The sequence below is a fragment of the Elgaria multicarinata genome, chromosome 4, assembly GCF_023053635.1.
Source record: "Elgaria multicarinata webbii isolate HBS135686 ecotype San Diego chromosome 4, rElgMul1.1.pri, whole genome shotgun sequence".
Taxonomy (NCBI): domain Eukaryota; kingdom Metazoa; phylum Chordata; class Lepidosauria; order Squamata; family Anguidae; genus Elgaria; species Elgaria multicarinata.
In genome coordinates this window covers 40,359,584-40,379,277 of record NC_086174.1, presented here as the reverse complement: position 1 = coordinate 40,379,277, position 19,694 = coordinate 40,359,584, and the positions used below count along the sequence as shown (strand labels likewise).

The 19,694-nt window shown below is 39.4% G+C and overlaps 1 protein-coding gene across 1 annotated transcript in view; it reads left to right on the top strand.

Moving 5' to 3' along the window:
- LOC134398325 (lysocardiolipin acyltransferase 1-like) overlaps positions 1 to 19,694 on the top strand; it is a 98,726-nt gene that overhangs the window by 32,449 nt on the left and 46,583 nt on the right. Inside the window, exons 2-3 of the mRNA XM_063125604.1 lie at positions 11,433 to 11,601; positions 19,322 to 19,520. Of these exons, the coding sequence (XP_062981674.1) occupies positions 11,437 to 11,601; positions 19,322 to 19,520 (364 nt within the window). The 5' untranslated portion in view covers positions 11,433 to 11,436. The remainder of the gene's footprint in view (positions 1 to 11,432; positions 11,602 to 19,321; positions 19,521 to 19,694) is intronic.

Sequence of the window (19,694 nt, the reverse complement as noted above, 5' to 3'; positions counted from 1 at the left end):
GGGAAGGGGGGATGATACAATTTAGAACTTCACTAGTAAACCATTAAGAGTTGAATAATTTCAAGTAGAAACGCAGCACAGCAGATAAAACCTAAAATGTTTTGCCTTGTGCTTTTAAAAAAATAACTTTGGGAGAGTTTATATGGGGGAGCATTGAAAAATATTACCATCCCTGCTGTCTGAAATGGTAGAGTCCAAAATTTTACCATCTCACGATATGTAATATGTAGATTGGCTCTCATATGGTCATTTAGCAACATTACAATCTCAACTGAGGAAAGCAAGTTTTACAAATATTTTCATGATCTTCCTGTAAACGTCTTATTTCCATTATGTCAAGTTGTTGTAAATGTAAATAGGAGGTAATAGTCCTCAAAAGTCCCTAGTTAAGTTTGATGATCTCGGTTTCCCAGCTATGGCAGGTGCCTTTGAGCTGAGGTCATTGTTTTTCCTATGCCTTTGACATTCCAAAATCTCTAAAATTAAATAAATGCATTTGCTGCTGAATGTGGAACAAGTGATGTCACAAATGTAATTCTCGTGAAATAGAAGATGTTGGCAACTTGCATGTTCAATACACTATTTAGGGAAATGTCAAATTACTAATTGCTGATTATGCTAAAAATATGGTTAAATGAAGAAAAAAGTGTTTTAACCAATAGTTAAGAACTAAACCTTAACCAAACCGTGTTTAAGAAGACAAAGCGCTAACTACACTGGGTGGGCATTGTATCGCTTATTTGTTCTTCAGTTCAAAGTTGTCACTTTAAGGTTTGTTTTTAATTTCTTCCTAAACCTCCTTTTATGGAATGCTTTAAAATGCAAGATGTTTTAAATAATGCATTGGCACTTCAGTTTATTCCTCTCCAAGATCATTACAGAGACTTGGTGGAATAATGTGAGATGATTTGAGTATTAATACCACGGTTTTAAGCTTTAGATTTGAAATGGATAGGGTTCCTAAGTTGCAACTTGTAGAACAAGCATTTAGATTTGTGTGCATTTATAAAGCCAGGAGATGATGTAACTGCAGTGACTTTCATCCATTCCTGTAGAGAACAGACAGTTTTTAAAACTGCATGAATTCAGAAAATTCAACTGAATGAATAAATCTAAAAGAAGGCTGTTGTTTTTAGCAAGCTCTGCAAAACTTTTTTTAGTCGGAAACTAGAATTGTAGAAAGTAAAATGATTGATTCTTTGTATCTGAACTTCAGAGGAGCTCCACACCTTATGTTCTGTTATTTCTGTGCCAACACTGGCGCACCAAGTGCATACATATTCTCTGCAGGAAATGCCAGTGTAGCATTGGTGTACATGTGGTAAACACATTTGATGCTTAAAGTTTGGAGCTGCTCTGTCTGCTTTTTGTGTATTTTCATGTAGAAGAGGTTCATTCAACAGTAAGGATGCAATCCAACTCTTAAAATCGATGGACGTTGCACTAATAGGCCATGAATTATAGCCCAAACGTTTATGGCTGTGACTATCCAACCAAGACTTAAATATCGAATCTCTTGGAAGGTCATATAGTTTCTGTTTCTGACTCATCCCATTTTTACAGAGCAAATGACAGAGTGTTGGTGCTTTCAGTGCTGTTTTAAATTAAGGCCATGAGCTTGTAGAAATGCAAGAAGAAGTTGGAACAGTTTTGTGCCTAGACAGCTGTGAGGCAGGTACTTGGGATTGTTCATCTATTCTACAACAAACTTAAACAGGAACACTTTTGATGGGGACAAAGCTACAAGCTGTGGCTTAGATCTTCCTCTTCGTACCTCTTGCTACTTCTGTTCCAGTGAAGATTGTGGGAGATTTTGTGAATAGGTGTGCAGCTGAGCATAAAAATTAAGCTTCTTTTCGGTACATCACTTTTTTTCCTGGAGCAGCTGCTTCTCTGTTTGACAACCCTCTTTGCAGCCATTTCGAAACATCTTACCTGGTGTTCTCAATATGGCTTTTTGGTCTATGTTCATTAAGAGTAAAGTGGTTAAATGAGAGGGGAGGTGTAAGGGAAAATTGAATCGTTCAGTATCTTTCTGTCTCTCTGTGTGCAATGATTCATTGAATAACAGAAAGATAAGTAGTTTCTTAGTAGAACGTTACTGAAAATTATTGTACTCTTTTTATTCATTTATAATAGCAATAAGACTAAGGTTACTATTGGGCATTACAGTTGGTCCAAGTGAGCTCCTCTACTTAGCAGACTTTGAGATAATGGAAAAATCACGTTTCCTGTTAAAAACTGGTGTTCTCAGTCTGTTCTGGGTAGTTGAGAATATAATTAATAATGTGTTTGCATATTTTGAACCAACCTCTTAGCCAAGATTCCCGAGATGGTTAATGATGATTTTCATGAACGTATAAAATAACACATAATCCTAAAACAGCAATCTGCTAAAACAATGATCTATCAAACAGAATACCTAAAACAAGGCAAGAGCAATCTTAGCATAAAATAAATATTAAGATACTGACTAAAGCTGCGGAACTATCTACCAGTGCAATTTTAAAACTTATATTTGTTTTTAGGATGTCCCCTCCCTCCCGCCCCCAAACAGGGGCAGCATTCTGATGATACATTCCTGATTGGGAATGAATGATGAATTCTTCCCCCTCCCTTACATGGTTTAATATAGAACTTTCCGCTTTCTTCAAACCATTGTTTGCCTTGGCATCCAAACTAGCAAACTCTGTACAGTATCTCCCCACACCAAGATTGCAAATCAGGATCAAACTTTTGGGCAGAGTCCCAGTTCAGAAGGATCACCAAGGTTGGGGGATTATAATTGTGAGGTCTGGATATGGCCAGAGTCCTGTAATACTTTAAAGGCTGACAAATATATTGTGGCATAAGTTTTCTTATCAGATAAAGGAAATGGTCTGATCTAAGCTGATTGATTTATGCAGAGAGAAAATGGGGGAGAGCTTAGATATCCCTGAGAAGGCAGCTGCATGGGATGAAATGAATGGGGCCCCATGGGGGCTGGACAGGTGTAGCTGGTGCTGGCACCCCATTTGCTCTGTCCTGTTCAGCCACCTTCTTAGTTTATTTAAAAATATATCTATCGGGAATATTTGCGCAAATTGAAGGGCTGGGATGCTTCTGAATTTTTATACTGGTCTTTCACAAGGGTGTGAAAATTAGCCTATATGCAGCCTCATCTTGTCAGTTTCCTTGTATGCTCTCTGCTGTACTTCAGCACTTCCTCTGACTTCTGAAACATACAAGGAAATTGAGACTACACATAAGTAGGCAAGGCTACACATATCAGACAAGTGTAAGTGTTTTTGCACATTTGCAAAAGAATACAAACTGGAGACAGAAAAGAGAATCATATATACCTCAATAGGTTCTTTATAAGTTGGGATCAACAGACCAGCAAGCTGGCAGTCAGATGACAAAGTGGAAGAAGATAAATAAAGCAGAGATGGGTATTAGTGTAATAAGTTTACATAAGATTATCATGAATATTGGAGGGGGGAATGAATATAAAACTTTAATTATCCATATCACTACTATAATTTTTCCCCAAAATATGTTGTTCGATTTAGAAATCTCATGTCCTTCCATTTTATTCCACAACAAGATTGATAAGGCATAGACTGACTCAGACCCTTGATCCATCTAGCTCAGTATTGTCTATACTGGCTAGAAGCAGGTCCTCAGCATTTCAGGTAGGGCATTTTCCAGCCCTACTCTAGTGTTATTGGGATTTGAACCTGTGGCCTTCTTTATGTAAAGCACTTCAGCACTTCTTGCCCTGATAGAAAACCAGTATTTTCCCCCTAAATGTTAGTGCTCATTTGTCATGTTTGTGAAGTTCATGAACTGAAAAAGGTCATCTCATGGAGCTGATATAAGCTGATGCCAAACTAAATCTTTTAGTCTTCAAGATGCTACAAGATCTCTCAGTTTATCAAAGGACATCATCTAGAGATGTTTGGGAAGAAGGGTGATGGTGTAGCTTGTACAGTTCTTGGCAGTGGTGTTCATGAATTACTTTATACCAAAACAGAAAGGTGAAAAACCTTAGCATCTGCTGTGGAAGCAGGAGTGGGAAATGCAAGGACAAAGCTTGAAGAAGCTTGTCTAGCTGTCAATATGGTCTGTGTAATACTTTAGGGCTGTTACACTTCATGGCTTGTTGGAATTGTAGGCCAAAACGTCTTGAGGACCCCAAGTTGCCCACCCTGATGTAAATTGTATGGGTAGAATTATAGATGCCTTTTGCCTGTTTACTTGATTGCTTAATGAGTGTCTGCTGTATTTACACCATAAGTTATGGAGTGGCCAAGCTTGTTTATAAATATCAGAGGTGGACAACTGCCAGGGAGTCCTAATTGACTGTGGATCCTTTCTGTATCCACTTTACACTTTTACAAATGTGTCTGTGCTTCACACTTTATGGTGATTACCGTTGTAAATGCTGTATTGTAGACATGAGATTTTTTAATGCTGTAAACGGGTGCATTGATCCTAAACACAACTTTATTTTTAAAAAAGAGAAGAACTGAAATCAGACCACCCTCAGGTTGGAAAGTTGGTGTGTAGGTAGTTACTCTGCACTGGAAGTGAATTGGGTTATTTGTTCTGGTTTGCTCTGCTTTTCCTGGTTTTTTTAGTAGAAGATATTGTGTAATATTTTGAAGTTTAGTGAAAAAGGGATTGTTGGATGGGATTTCTACTTAGCAATTGACAAAAAAAGTAAAAATAAAACTGAAACGTTTAGTAGTTCGGAAAGATTAAGGAACAGTTAGTTTTATTGTCTGTTGCTATTAAGCTGAAATATTACCACATTTAGCAATGCAATAAAATACAGCTTTACATGTTGGACCAGATCTGTCATCACATGGAGAACAAGTGCCTCTCATTGACAGCTCACATCCCTTTTGTGAACATGTAGTTTTAATTTTTTATGGGTTTTTTGCAGTTGTTGTGGAAGGAAGCAAAGTGGGATCTATGGTACTGTTGTCTATTCAGAAGCTGGAAATGCACCATGAACTTAGATGTCAGACTTGACCCCACTGTGCAGCTGGCTTGGACACCTTTTAATTTTAGAAGCAGTTGAGCCTTTTATTTTTAACCAGATGATGAGAATAGATTTCATATTGTTTCCTGTCTTTTGTGCAAAGGAACGCCTCATGTATGCATTCTAGTTTGGATTAATCTTTGCACAGATCTTGTTTTTAAACCCTTTTAGAAACTGTCATGTTTTGAGTTAGCAGTTAGTTCAACTGAACCTTGACTAAGGGAGAAGTCAAATCTGCCACAGACTTACGATACTTCTGTGTGAATGCTGTTATTAAAAATAAATGTATACATATTTTCAAGTGGCTCATGAAGAATGAAGTTAAAGGTTTCAGAAATGCTACTACCACCAGTTAAAACCAATGGAAACAAACATTTACACAAAATGGCAAACCAGAATTCTCTATTATTGTGATGCTAGTGTATGCAGTGTTTGTGCTCCCCCGGCTCCCCCTGCTAGTGCGACTGGCTAAACTACTAACAGCTTACCATGTCACTGGAACTTGGCTTCCTGCTCCCAAACAAGCCAGGATTTGTAAGCCAAGAACAAACACTAGTTTGTGATTCTGGCTTGTAAAGGGCACAAAATGTAATGTAGAGCAAAATAATGAATTAGAACAGTTAACAAGACTGAATTACTTAGTGGAGGACAACTGGACAGAGAAAGAAAATAGTGGGAAGAAAAATGATCACTAACTATAATTGTTTTAATTTTTCAACATTAAAAATTAAGTCGGTTAAGAATACAGTACTTGAAATGAAAGTGGTGATACAGCAAATAGTCAGGAATCTGGTGATCTGCTTCTTGCTCAGCCTGGTTTTAGGTTACCCAGAAACGAGAAATTGAAATGTGGAGTTAAGTGAAATTACTGCAATTTTTTCTTCTTTTTTGGGGAATGCCATAATAGAAATAGTGTCTAAGTGCAATCTTGTAAATGTCTACTCAAAAGTAAGCTCTGTGGAATTCATTGGGAATTACTCCCACGTAAATGTGCATGGAATTGCAGCTTAAGAGTGCAATCTTGCTTCAAGCCTATACTCATTTACCTGGAGGTAAATCCCATTGAACTCTGAGTGGCTTACTTCTTAGTAGGACATTTTTTAGTAATTTTATTGAGGTTTTTTTTTTTAGTTTAGATCAACACAACAAAGACAGCCATATCAACAAAGGCAAAAAAGTTGAGCAAAAATCTGATAGAGATGGAAGGTGAGGTGGGAGGGTGTGGTTCAGTGTTCATAGGTTCTATTACTGCCCTATGTGTTCAGTGTATGTTGGTTTCGTAAAGAAACTACCTTTTTGCGTTCAGCTAGACATAAGGGTGTTATTCCGAAGCTCAGTTTCCAGCGTGCTAAATCATAGTTTAGTAGCTGGAAACGAGCAGTGGGACTGCATTGCTCTCTCATCAACCAACTTTGACCTGGTTTAAGATCCTAGTGATATTGTGATGTTAAACCACAATTACTCAGTTTGGAGATAACAGCTAACTGTGGGGTTTAATTAAACCAGTATGTGAGTGCAGAGGAACGTAGGTGAAAAGAGGAGGGATGAGGAAGGGTGAATGTCCTGTGGCTCATTCCTAGCACTGAAGGCATGATTTGGATAGAACTGATTATTTATTTAAGTTATTTGCCCTTGGAAGGCTATAATTAAAAAAAAATACTTAGAATGATTAGGGAATAGTTTTACATTCGGGTTCCTATATGTATTAGGGTTCCTATAGGGATTAATGTAATTTTTATGCTATTGTGATTTTGGTTTGGAAATTATTTTGTATCTTTTAGTGTGATTTTTGTATGTATTTTATGTTCATTATAAAAATAAACTTCGGAGTTAAAAATGCAACTGTTTTGGAAAGTAACTCTCTATTCTTAGCCAAGAATGTTTAAAATTAACTGAAAAATAAAACAAAATATTTTAGGATTTACTATCCCTTGTTACCTGGAAACAGAAAATGTTTTTCTCTTGCTATGGCAACAAGAACATGTGAATGTACAATAAACCAATATCTTGGCGTTCTGCCACAGAATAGACGAGAAATCTATTTTGTGCCGCAGTAGAGTTGTATCTCACAATTTCCAGCCTCCAATTTGAATTGTAACCTAATTCTTCCCAACACTTCTCCGTGATCTTTACTTACAAGTGGAAAATTACTTTAGAATAAAGCTTTTATATGACATTTAAGAACCTTTGTAAATTGGTTCTTACTATAGCAAAATATAGTTGTCTAAAAACAATGTTTCCCTATTTGACTAACAAAAAGGTCTTGATTTCATGAATCTGTAACAGGGTGGGGGGTGAAGTGTGTAGGATTTCCAACTCCCCCCCCCTCCGGGTTGTTTTTTTATATATATATAGAAATAGTGGCAATGAATTGAACTCAATTTCTGAATGAATGCCTTGTTTTGTTGCTCATGACAGGTCATATATTTCAAATTCCTAGATAGCCTCAGTTTTGGGGGAGTAAGCATTCAATTTGTATTCACATTTTGAGGAGTTTGGGCAAACCAACTTCTGGGATATTCACGCTTTAATTTTCATTTACTGATAGAGACAAAAGGAAAGTTACTTGGATTTTTCAATAACAAGCAAGCATTTAGCATTTATGCTGGAAGGTCAGTGAGGGTTATTAACATGGTTCACCTAATTTCTGAATACATTTTAAGTTGAGGTTTTCAGTCAAACCCAGGCAACACAGCTACTCTTTAGGGGCAAACATCTTATTCCTGTTGACAGATAGTGAAATGAGAGAGACAGACACCCAGTTCACATGATTGGCAGCACCCACCGTGGTTGCAGTGCATGCTGTCTGCCATTGTGAATATTCAAGCTGCAGTGGATGGTCACCATGGCTTATTGTGTAGTGCAAACCTGGGCAAGTTGGCTTGTTGCTGTAGGTAACAAGCTACTCAGAATGCATGGGCTGTAATAGGGTTCTATTAACCGCTGCAACAAGCCACCCTGCCTGGGTTTGCACATCACGATAAGCCACAGTGCCTGTCCACTGCTGCCTGAATATTCACAATTGCAGCCAGCACATGCCACAATCCATCATGGCTCGTTTAAGACATGGTCAGTGCCGTCAATCGTGCAAACTCTGGCCCAGACTCTTACCCAAGGTCACATTGGCTGCAGTCAGATGCCATGCTGAATCATGGTATGTTTTGATGTCTGAACCTCTGTCAGCTCATAGACCATGGTTTGTAAACAGCTGCTAAGCCAGGATATCAAGTCGCAGTTTGAAGATGGCTCCCAAACTTCCAGTTGTACTAACTGGTTTACTGTTGCATCTCAGTTCACAAGTGATTGACAGACCACAGTTATGGCAGTTGTTCTGCTTCAGGAACCTGCTGCTCCTTAGAAATGGAATTTGCTCTACTTCAAAATTCATGGCTCACAGAAAATAAAATTAGACAAGTAACTCTAAACCTGTTGTTGTTGTTGTTGTTGTTGTTGTAGTACATTAGAAGCTCAACCCATGGCATGAGTTCTTAATCATGGTTAGCACAACCCATTGGCTGGCCTTATGTCTGATTAGAGCCAGGAGCTATATTAGCAAATAATGCGAAAACCATAGTTTAGCATTATGTGTATGAGCTCCAGGCTCATAGGCTCTTCCCCACTCCAGTGTAGCTGTGAGGAGGACATCAGAACTGTAATACTGTGGTAAATGATCCTGGCTTGTTTCAATAAGCCACTGTTAACACTAGCCACAGTTTCCAGTTCTTACATATTGAGTAAGTGCAAGTAGTTTAAAATAGAAACAAAACTTTCTGATCTCTACAACTGCAATGGAGGAGGAAGCACATGGACCTAAGGCTGGTCCACATAAAATTAAGCTACGGGTTAGAATTACATACAAGCTGGACCATGGAAGAGGTGAGACTTCACTCCAGGCCTCCCAAATGCAAATTTAGCTGGATTGGGCGACATTTTATTCTCGCCTGGTTTTTTGAAGGGAAAAACTTGAGGAGAAAGCTTTCCTTTCGAAGCAGTGGCAATACGTTTTGTTAAACCACAAAACAGCCATATTTTCCCTTTTCATGCTCTGGTACTTGCCCAAAAATAAAAGCCATGGTTTTTAGACATGGAATGCATGTTGTACACGGTTTATTTGTCAGAATTTAGTCTTCCCCATTCTACTTGAGTTTCCATCTTACTCGGTTTGTATAGGTAATGTTGGAAAGCCTGGTTTTGTGTGTGTTTTTAATGGAACTTACTTGGGTTCCGATGACTAAGCCTAATGGATTGCTTTTCCGCTGCTGTTCCCCCCCCCCCCAATTGAAAACATCAGTTTCCTGTCAGTTTTGTGTGAATTCTTGTAAGTAATTTTTTAACCGGCCTTTTAGAGAGCTGTTCAGAGTAGTCAGCAGGAACAGCCTATGTTAATTCCCACATGTTGCAAACTACCAATATAACCCTAAATAATGGAAAATGGGCTATTTGTAGATTCTAATTTGGAAAATTAGTGTTTCCAAATTTGTTTAATGATAGTAAAGTGCCTACTAAGATGGAAAGTTTCCTAACCAGTGATAGGATACACTGGGATTGTTCCACAATTAGGCAGCAAACTCCTTAATATATCCGATTCATTTCATATCAGATTTACATTATAGTTTCTACTGGAAGAAGTGCTCCTAGAACATTTAAACTCGGATTTTTATAAGGGTATGATAGTGGCTGGCCATGTATCGGATTTATTTCTGTTGTATCAGTGATTTTGGCCAACAACATTTTCTGCAGCAGAAGGTGTGAAAACTTTCAAGTAGGCTCAAGATGGTATGTTTTGCCGACTTGAAGGCTTTCAGTTCCTCTTACTTTGAGAGGAAATGCTTCCTTGACATTTTTATCAGCCTGACAATGGGACAAAGATGGGATGTAACATGCTGCCCTCCACAAGATTTCAACTAGTGGGCAATTTTGTATGCAAGCATTTGGTCCTTCTGACACAGTGGATGCAGACCACTTACAATTTTAGAAAATTTCTACCCTGCCCTTTGGCCCCAAGGCTGCTTCCAGAGTTTCAGCTATTGGGCAGTATAAAAATGTAATAAATAAATAAAATAAAAATGAGATAATAAATACATCCATTAAAACACTCAAACTCCAGTAATAGAAGAGCATAAATTAACTGGGTCAGTTTTAAAAAATATATTGCCACAGCAGGAGATCAAAATATATTGAGGCCATGGCAGAAGTTTTACTGCCTCCTTTAAAGTTTAAAGCTTTAAAGGTTAGAACTATTGCTTAGTATCAGCTCAGATATGGACCAGGAAACCAATTCAGCTCCAAATAACCACTTTGACTGCAGTATTCTGCACAAGTTATAGATTGCAAATACTCTTCAAAGCAATCCCACATAGAGCATGTTGAATTGGGAACACAAGCATGTGTGAAAGTGGTCAGATCTCTCTTCTCCAGCAAGGGATAGAATTGTTGCACTAGCCAAAAGTGTGCAAAAGCACTCCTGGCCACAGCTGCCAACTGAGCATCCAGAAGCAAAGTTAGGTCCACAGGGTCTACAGGTTTTTTTTGCAGGTCTTACTAGACAACCCAAAAAGTGTAGTCGCCAGTCCCTAGCTGCTCTGTGCAAGCCCCCCTCCTGTGGCATGAAGGTGTCCCCCGGCCTTTCCTATGGGTGCATGCTGTGTTGTGGGGGTGGGGGACCACTTTAAGGCACACTGAGCACCTTCATGCAGCAGCAGCAGCATCCAATCCTGCCTTCATTCCCTGCTCCGGAGCAAGAAAGGCTGGTGGGAGGTGGGATTGTGTGCTTTTTGCTGGTTCGGGCCTGCGTGACCAAGGCTCTCCAGGCACCCAAATCGAGCCCCTCTGGCTTTTGGACATGCACCCCTTTGGTTCTTGTAGCATGATGTCTAGCTTTGGTATTGGGCCCAGCTCTGCAAAGTCATTGCAGTGGCAGCTTCCCCCATTTTATTTCCTCTCTCTCATTTTTTTCATACATCTATATGTTTAGAATGTTATTCAGTAACACAAAATTAATATGGAATGAAGTTGAAGGATGTAGTATTCACCTAATATTAACACGACCACTGTTATATTAATACTCTGATATGATATGGTGGGTAGAAAACTGGTAAAACTAAAATGTTTACATTTTACTTATTACTGTTCCACCTTAATTTCTTAGCATTGTTTTCTTCACAATGTCTGATGTGAAAAGTGTCTCTTTCGATTCCCAGTATACTGGAATAATTACCGCATGTGAATAAATGACTGCTTCCTTGCTGCAACTAACGACAGGACCTTATTGAATGGGTAAAACAAATGATTTAAACCCAAAATAGAATAATACCATCCAAAGGAAAAGCACAAAGTGGAGTCAATTTGGGAAGAAGCCAGTGTTAAAGCTGTCCATGTAAACACCTTCTTCTTTGTCTTTCAGAGCCATGGTGTCATGTAGAGGGATTTACTTTGTACTTGCAGTATTCTTTGGAAGTGTTTTTGGAAGCATCTTTATGCTTGGTCCCTTGCTGCCATTGATGTTTGTCTCCCCGGCATGGTATCGCTGGATCACTGACCGTGTTGTAGCTACCTGGCTTACATTTCCAGTGGTAAGTTGCTTTAATACGTATTTTATGAAGTCCCAATTTTTCAGATTTTACAATAAGATATCAAGCAGTGAAGTTCTCTACTGAACTGTATTTTAGTTTAGTTTTCAGTAATACAATGGATGTGCCAAAATAATGTTTGATTCGTCATGGCAAAAATGTTTTAAAAATGGATCTCAATTATTATTGCATGATAGGGGGTTGGATAAGAGAGCTTTAATGGTTGGGGACTCCCTTAAGAGTCAGGCACATCTTTTGTTAAGAAAACTGTAGGTAAATGGCCCAAGAAGGCTAGGAGAAAATAACTCATTCATATTTCCCCCATTCAGAGGGCTGTCAGTGAAAAACACTAAAAGCAGTTTGTTTGGCAAAACAGATAAACAGAATGAGCTTAGGTGTAAGCGCTGCGGGGCCCCGGTGGTCTGATGTGAGGCAATGGATTTGACTGTTGGAGCATTAAGCTATGCCCCCAGCTATCCTCATTTGTAAACAAGCTCAAATATTACAAGATGTCACAAGTGACGTCTTTACAGTGACCTTTTTCCAAAGGAGACCAGACCTGTGTAAGCACTACACCTTGGAACCTCTCATTATTGGGAGAAGTGCAGCGAGTAGAAGTGTGTGTATGTGTGTGTATGTGTGTGTGTGTGTGTACATGTATGGTACACTGTATTCCCTACATGGGTCTCTGCAGTACAGGGGCCCTCCAAGTACCACTCCTCATCTTCATAATGGGTATTCTGTTAGGATATTATAAAATAGGGGGGAGGAAAAAAATCACCTGTTGAATGTCTGGTGTTGTCCACATGCATATGCATTTCTGCTTTCACCTTTCATGGAGGGTAGGTCTGTCAGTGCATATTCATTTCCTGCTATACTGCCATGGCACAGGTAGTCTCCAAGGCCGTCTCCCCCTTAATGCCTGTCTCTGAAGGAGGACATCTTAGAGAGAGACCTTGAAGGGGAGTGAGTGAAGAGGATGGGGGGGCAGGAGGCGGTTTTTTTTTTTTTTTTTTTGCTACAAAGTGTTTTGCTACACTTCAAGTAGCGAAATGTTTCATGCTGGCCCTAGAATAGATGGACCTTTAATTTGATCCAGCAGGACTCTTAGGCTCTGGACTGAAAACGGTTTGGATGGCTTTAAAAGGGGGCTTGGATGAATTCCTGGAGGGGAAGGCTTTCAATGGCTACTAGATGTGATGGTTATGTGCTACCTCCAGTATCAGAGGCAGTAAGCCTATATGTGCCGGATGCTGGGGAATGTGGGTGGAAGGGTGCTTTTGGGCTGTGTCTAGCTTGTGGATTCCTGCTTGATAGGTGGTTGGCCATTGTGTGAACAGAATACTGAATGAGATGGACCTTTGGTCTGATCTAGTATGGCTCTTCTAAAGTTCTTTAGCTCCTTGAGCAACTTATTCTGGCAGTCATTGTCAGGGGCATCACTGATTCAAGCACAGTACAACTTAGCTTGCAAAATAGCTACATATGAGCCAGCACTGTCCATCTCTGGAATGGGCTGGCTCTCTTAAGCTTTTTCAGAGAATACTTAGGAAAACTATGAATGATTTATACTATTAAGAATCAAAAGCTTATCTGAAACATGGTATTCTCCCTCATGAGCCTGCCTGTGCTTTGAGATCTTCACCTTCTCTCAGTCCCACCACCATAACAGGCACAGGGAACACAGAAGAGGGCCTTCTCAGTGGCTGCTCCAGTGCTCTGGAACTCTCTTCCCAGGGAAGCTAGACTGGCTCCCTCCTTGATGTGCTTTCGGAAGCAGGCAAAAACATTTTTGTTCTGGTAACCCTTTGGTGAATAATCTGGACCTCCATCTATGCCTAGGACTCTTAAAATTGTTATGTATTTTTAAAATGTTTTTAATGCTTTAATATTGAAACATATTTAATTATCTTTTTAACTTTTGTATATTTCTATTTATAGGTTTTAATTGTGTATGTTTTAATTTTGTAAAGCCGCCTTGAGGCCCAGCATTGGGTCAAAGGTGGGATAGAAATAATAATAATAATAATAATAATAATAATAATAATAATAATAATAATAGGAAAGGCCCATCACTTTCCTTGATAAGGCCTTGAGGTTTCCTCAGCATCTGTGTGAGCCCCCCTTGCTCAAAACATCTTCAGCAACAGGGATTGGAGGTTGGACAGCAAAGGCAGAGCTACGCTTCTGGCCTAAAAGTCTTGGTTTGTGATGGTTACTACTTGTGAACTGTAGTTTTTGAGTCAGCTTTTTATTTCTGTATGTATGTGTGGATTGGTGTTTGTGGTGGTAATATGTTCCTACCCTCTTCTTCAGAATTCCAAAACTTGACAATATATTACTTGTACAGAGTCAGAAATTATTCCCCCACAAAAAGAAATTACTGGTGCCTCTGTTGGTGAATGAACAAACATACTTAAAATCAGATTTTTAAAAAGCAGGCCCGATTTATATGTAATGTGTGCTCTTTTTCTGTTGAATATATGTTTGGGAAGAACCCAAAACTACCTCAGGAAATGAGGGTGAGGGATCATGTTTAAACAGTCCAGAGAGAGCTCCGGCTATTGGGTGGTATAGAAATGTAATAAATAAATAAATAAACATAGTTATTCCACAAGATAGATGTAAATGAAAGTTAATCTGTGTAAATCCAAAATTAACTATGTTTACATATAATGTCTATGAAACCTGGTATTTATTACATTTTTATACCACCAAAGCTCTCTGGGCGGTTCACAAAAATTAAAACCATAATAAAACAACCAATAGTCTAAAAACACAAATACAGAATACAGTATAAAATACAGTATATCAGTTTCACCTAGCCAACACAGTCGAGATCTGATGGCAATGTCCAAAAATATAGGCGCAATGTCAAACAGTAATTTACTTAAAGATACTATGGATTAACAGCTACCCTTGGATGTGTTGATTATTATTTTATGCAATCTGAAAGGAAAGGATGAGTTGTGTGATGTCTTTGCATGTCTACTCAGATTCGGCCCTGGTTAGGCCTCATCTAGAGTATTGCGTCCAGTTCTGGGCTCCACAATTCAAGAAGGACGCAGACAAGCTGGAGCGTGTTCAGAAGAGGGCAACGAGGATGATCAGAGGTCTAGAAACAAAGCCCTATGAAGAGAGACTGAAAGAACTGGGCATGTTTAGCCTGGAGAAGAGAAGATTGAGGGGAGACATGATAGCACTCTTCAAATACTTAAAAGGTTGTCACACAGAGGAGGGCCAGGATCTCTTCTCGATTCTCCCAGAGTGCAGGACACGGAATAACGGGCTCAAGTTAAAGGAAGCCAGATTCCGGCTGGACATCAGGAAAAACTTCCTGACTGTTAGAGCAGTGCGACAGTGGAATCAGCTACCTAGGGAGGTTGTGGGCTCTCCCACACTAGAGGCATTCAAGAGGCAGCTGGACAACCATCTGTCAGGGATGCTTTAGGGTGGATTCCTGCACTGAGCAGGGGGTTGGACTCGATGGCCTTGTAGGCCCCTTCCAACTCTGCTATTCTATGATTCTATGATTCTATGATAATGGGGCTTACTTCTAGGTAAGTGTGCACATAGGATTGCACCTATGCAGCACAGTCCATATTTTCCACTATGGTTCATCAGGGTTTAGTCCCTAGTAAGCATGTTTAGGATTGCAGCCTTAAATATATGCTGCTGGTCGGTGAGGATAAACATAAAAAAACTGCTTCTAAGCTGGAGATATGGGCAAGGACGGGGAGGGGATGGGGTCTGGAAAGAATTTGGCAGATAGCCAAAATGACTAAATTGACAAACTAGAAGACCTAAGGGAGAACACCTCTGAGAAATATTAATAGAACATTGGGCACTATTTGTTCTGTTCTAGAATGGAAAATGTAATAATATTCAACCATGTGCTTTATTGTCTTGCAAATTATCTTTGTTTCCTCATTTTCCAAATGGCCTGCTGGTAATTATTTTATGATCTATTTCTGTTTAATTCTTCCTTTTCTTGTAACATGTATTATTTTATTTAAGGAAGCTAATAAAAGATAGGATTTCCTGATAGTGTAGTTGAGATAAGCTGCAGTGCTTATAACTGTTAACTTTCAGGTCACTTCTCCCTAGCCCATATTGCCCTTGTCTGTCCAGCACGGTCATTACTTGTTGTTAATTCCAATATATTGGTATAAATAAGAGTCTTTTGACCTACTTAGCAAACTTTAGGTTGTATCTGTATCAATATAGTTATATAAATAAATAAATGTTCCTTTTCCCAAGCTGCCCCAGGTGTTTTAAATGTTAGCTGATTTTGCTGTATTGACTGTCTTTTATTCCTTCTGTTTTAACTTGGTGTTGCTGCTGTCATTATTTTTGTTCAAGATTTTTATTTGAGTGTAGCTCATGCACACAAAGTATAAATTTTCTTAATACATATTTTTTTATTCAAATGAAATCACCCCGCAGATCTGCCCATACAGAGAGCACACTATAATCAGGTATACACAAGCGTAAATCTAGCATAGAAACTAGAGACTGTAGTGCAGAAGCATCAGGTAAACAAATACATATGAATTGTTCCTTTCTTGGAGCTTATGGTACAGGCCCGTCTTGTAATACCACGAACAGCCATACCTGTATTCTTGTTAAGCTCATTGTGTGGGTGAATGGAGCTCTTATCTCGTCTTTTAAAATGATGTGATCATTTCACCAGCAATTCACAATTATACTAATAGTGAATTCAATTCTCCAAGTGTTAATTCCTCTGTTGCCCAAAACAGCGTCATCCACGCACAAGAGGGAGATATCAGCAGGCTTCAGCTTGCAGAAGCACCCAAAAAGAACAACCCTAAAAGGGGCTGGGGGCTGAAAGACCAGACTCTTAAGGATTGCACTTGATCAGTGGACGAGGCATACTGTGTTTGGGGAAGGGGAATTAGAAAACCAGGAGGGAGGATGAATGGAATTGAGTATTCTTGAAGGGTGTGTGGCTGGCTAGCTGGAAATGTGAAGAGGCACATCCACACTTAAAACATTTTGTTGCAGTTCTCACTTGTACTTTAGTGTAATGCTGAATCAGGAAGCAAGGCAATTTATATTTGGTTCTGTAGTTAAATCCATGCGATTGTGAACAGATTCTCCCACACTCACACACAAACTGCCCAGAAATACTTTTAAAAAGACAGTAGGAGATCCATGTGGATCTCCCGATGGCAGTCTGGTTTGGTGGCTTCTACTGCCCTTGTCCCAAGGCCCAGAAATGTAACAAGGGGATAGTAATGGTGGTGGCGGTGGCAGGTGCTTCCAGGCGTCTGGCAGAATTTCCACCAGGAAATTGGTGCTGTGTGTATCATTCCCTCCAAAAAGATGGTGGGGAGAGAAAAGAGCTATTAGAACAGGACGAATAATGCCATTAGAGTAAGTACTAGGTCATGAGTGGTAACTTTTGGAAGGGGAAATGGTTTCTGAGGTGTGGGGGGCTGCTTAGGGGCAGGGTGTGCATGCTCACCCATGTCCTGTCCCCAGCTTGAGTTTAATCGTGTTATGAGCAAATGGTTGCATAGCCCTTCAGCTTGGGCCTTGGGGGAAGTAATTTGTCTACATAGGCTTGGATCCTAAGATAGGTTCATGGAAGGAAAGTTTCCTATCCTCCTCTGCTCCAATAACCCCCTGCATCTCATCCCACATTTTTCAGGAGGACCTCCTGACCATCTGGAGAGACTTTCTGGGGTGCAGAGAGGTGGCTGTAGGGAAATGGAGTTCAGAAACTTCCCTTTTGTGAATTTTCTTAAGTTTACATTATCTTAGAATGTAAGCCACAGAGCCCAACCTTCTGTTTCTGACAGTGGGCCCTGGGTGGTATTAACTGCAAGCAACATGGTAATGAGCTTGACTATCTTTGTCCCTAATATATGGTCGCACTTAGTCTGTTCTGCTTTTTATAATGTTTCATTCTTAACCTTGATCAACAATAACATGCCAGTTCTGCAGTTAGCTGAGTCATCCATTAATGCTTTTTATATAGCTCCTTCCACACAGGGAACTAAAAGCCCTTCACAGAGGTAAGTGACATCTCAGTTGATTAGATGAGGCATAGAGTCTGTCTTATCTACGTAGACTTCCATCTTTTCTAATTCTAATGCTGTTTCTTATTCCTACACATTGTTTATTTTGGGTTAGATGGTTTCACTTTCCCCCCTAGATAGTTCACAGAGGAAAATATCTCACAGGTTTGTGGGTGTTTTAATTATATTATGGGGACCAGGTTGGTTTTCTTCAGCTCCTTTTCTGTCATTACGTTGGGCTGTTATTATGCGTCATCTTTGTATCCAAAGTTTTCTCTGAGGGGCTCAAGATGACAGGCACGTAGTTACCTCCTCTTGTGATGCGGCCAGAAGAAAGTTATTTGCGCAAGGATTTGAAGTTGAAACTTGTTCCAAATACTCTAGGCACTATTCACTAGCAATTTCTTAGATGCATTTTCTAAAAGCAGCTAAAGGTGATGTACAATATAACAAAAATACAAAACTAATACAAACAATAAAAATGCTAATGCAGAGCAGTAAAATGGTCCTGGAGAGCATCAGAGCTGACATGTCTTTGAATAGAAACCGATAGTGAAAGGCATAAAGCGAGTGGTCTATTATGAGACTTCCCACCAAAGGGTGGAAGCTCCCAAGGAGAAAGTCCCCACTCCATGCACTACTGGCCAATCTTACTTCATGTATAGATGGCTGTTGAAGCTCTGCTATGGGTTCCACTCACAACACAGGAGAGAATCATATAGGACGGGTAGGCAACGTATTGTTCTCCAGGTATTTTGGACTACAACCCCCATCAGCCCAACCCAGCATAGCTAATGGTAAAGGTTTATGGGATTTGAAGTTCAAAACATCTGGAGAGCACTGGGTTTCCTACTCCTGATATAGGAGAAGATGTTCAGTGTTTTGGGAGTTCAGTATGACTGTTGTGAATTTATGTGTCTGTTTTTTTCTGCAGCTTTTGATGCAGCACAATGAATGTTTCTTCTTAAGCATGTGGTGATTTGATAGTGTGTCCTTTTATTATGCAAAGGACAACCCCAACATGTTTTGCCCCACAGTTCTCTCTAATAATTCCTGTGAACCTGCATAATTGTGGCATTCCTCAAATTATGCTGAAGTTCCGAAGGATTTTAAAGAACTGTATTGAAAATTACTGAACGATTGTCCAAGCTTATGCCTACGGAGTAAACCCCTACTTGGTTTATCAAGCCTCTAAGTGAGCGTTCAAATTTTGCTCCCCAGAAACTCTGTGCAGGGTCATGCATATTCTTTCCTTACTACATATAGAATACAATTGCTGAACTGGGAAATTTCACATTTGCCTGATTGTACAGTAAGGTTGATACTGCATTGAAATCAAACTCTCTCCAGGCATTAAAGACTACATCTCTGTGTTTGTGCATGTAGGGGATCCCATCAGATATCGTCCCAGTTTCTGTGCACAATGGTTTTGGGGTAGAAAGTATTGTCAGAATAAACTCCTGGTTTACCAAACTCAACTTATGGAACCATTAGGCTGCTTTTGTAATACTCATCCGTTTATGTGAGTTTTTGATTATCCTTATATTGTTTATGCTTTCTCCAAGCCTTCAGCTAAAGGGGGAAGTAGACATTGACTTTATAAAACTTTGGTGCAAGATAATGTTTTGATTTATAACATTTGCATGATTGTTATCATATAATTAAATTCTTTCTTGTAGGCCTTGCTGGAGATGGTGTTTGGCGCTAAGGTGGTTATAACAGGTGATGGATTCATCCCTGGAGAAAGAAGTGTCATTATCATGAACCACCGGACACGAATAGATTGGATGTTCCTATGGAACTACCTGCTGAGATATAGCTACCTCAGACTTGAAAAAATATGCCCCATATCTAGTCTCAAAGGCATTCCAGGATTTGGTAAGTCATCAACAGAAAAGGCCCCCCCCCCCCCGCTTTATATGCTGTTCTAATATTTTCTGCCATATATGGTATTTTAGGATTTTTCATTTTAGCTCTTCTGTTTTTATAATGATGGGTTTTATTGTTGTATGTATTGTTTAATGATATTGTTAGCTGCCCTATTTGGAGAGA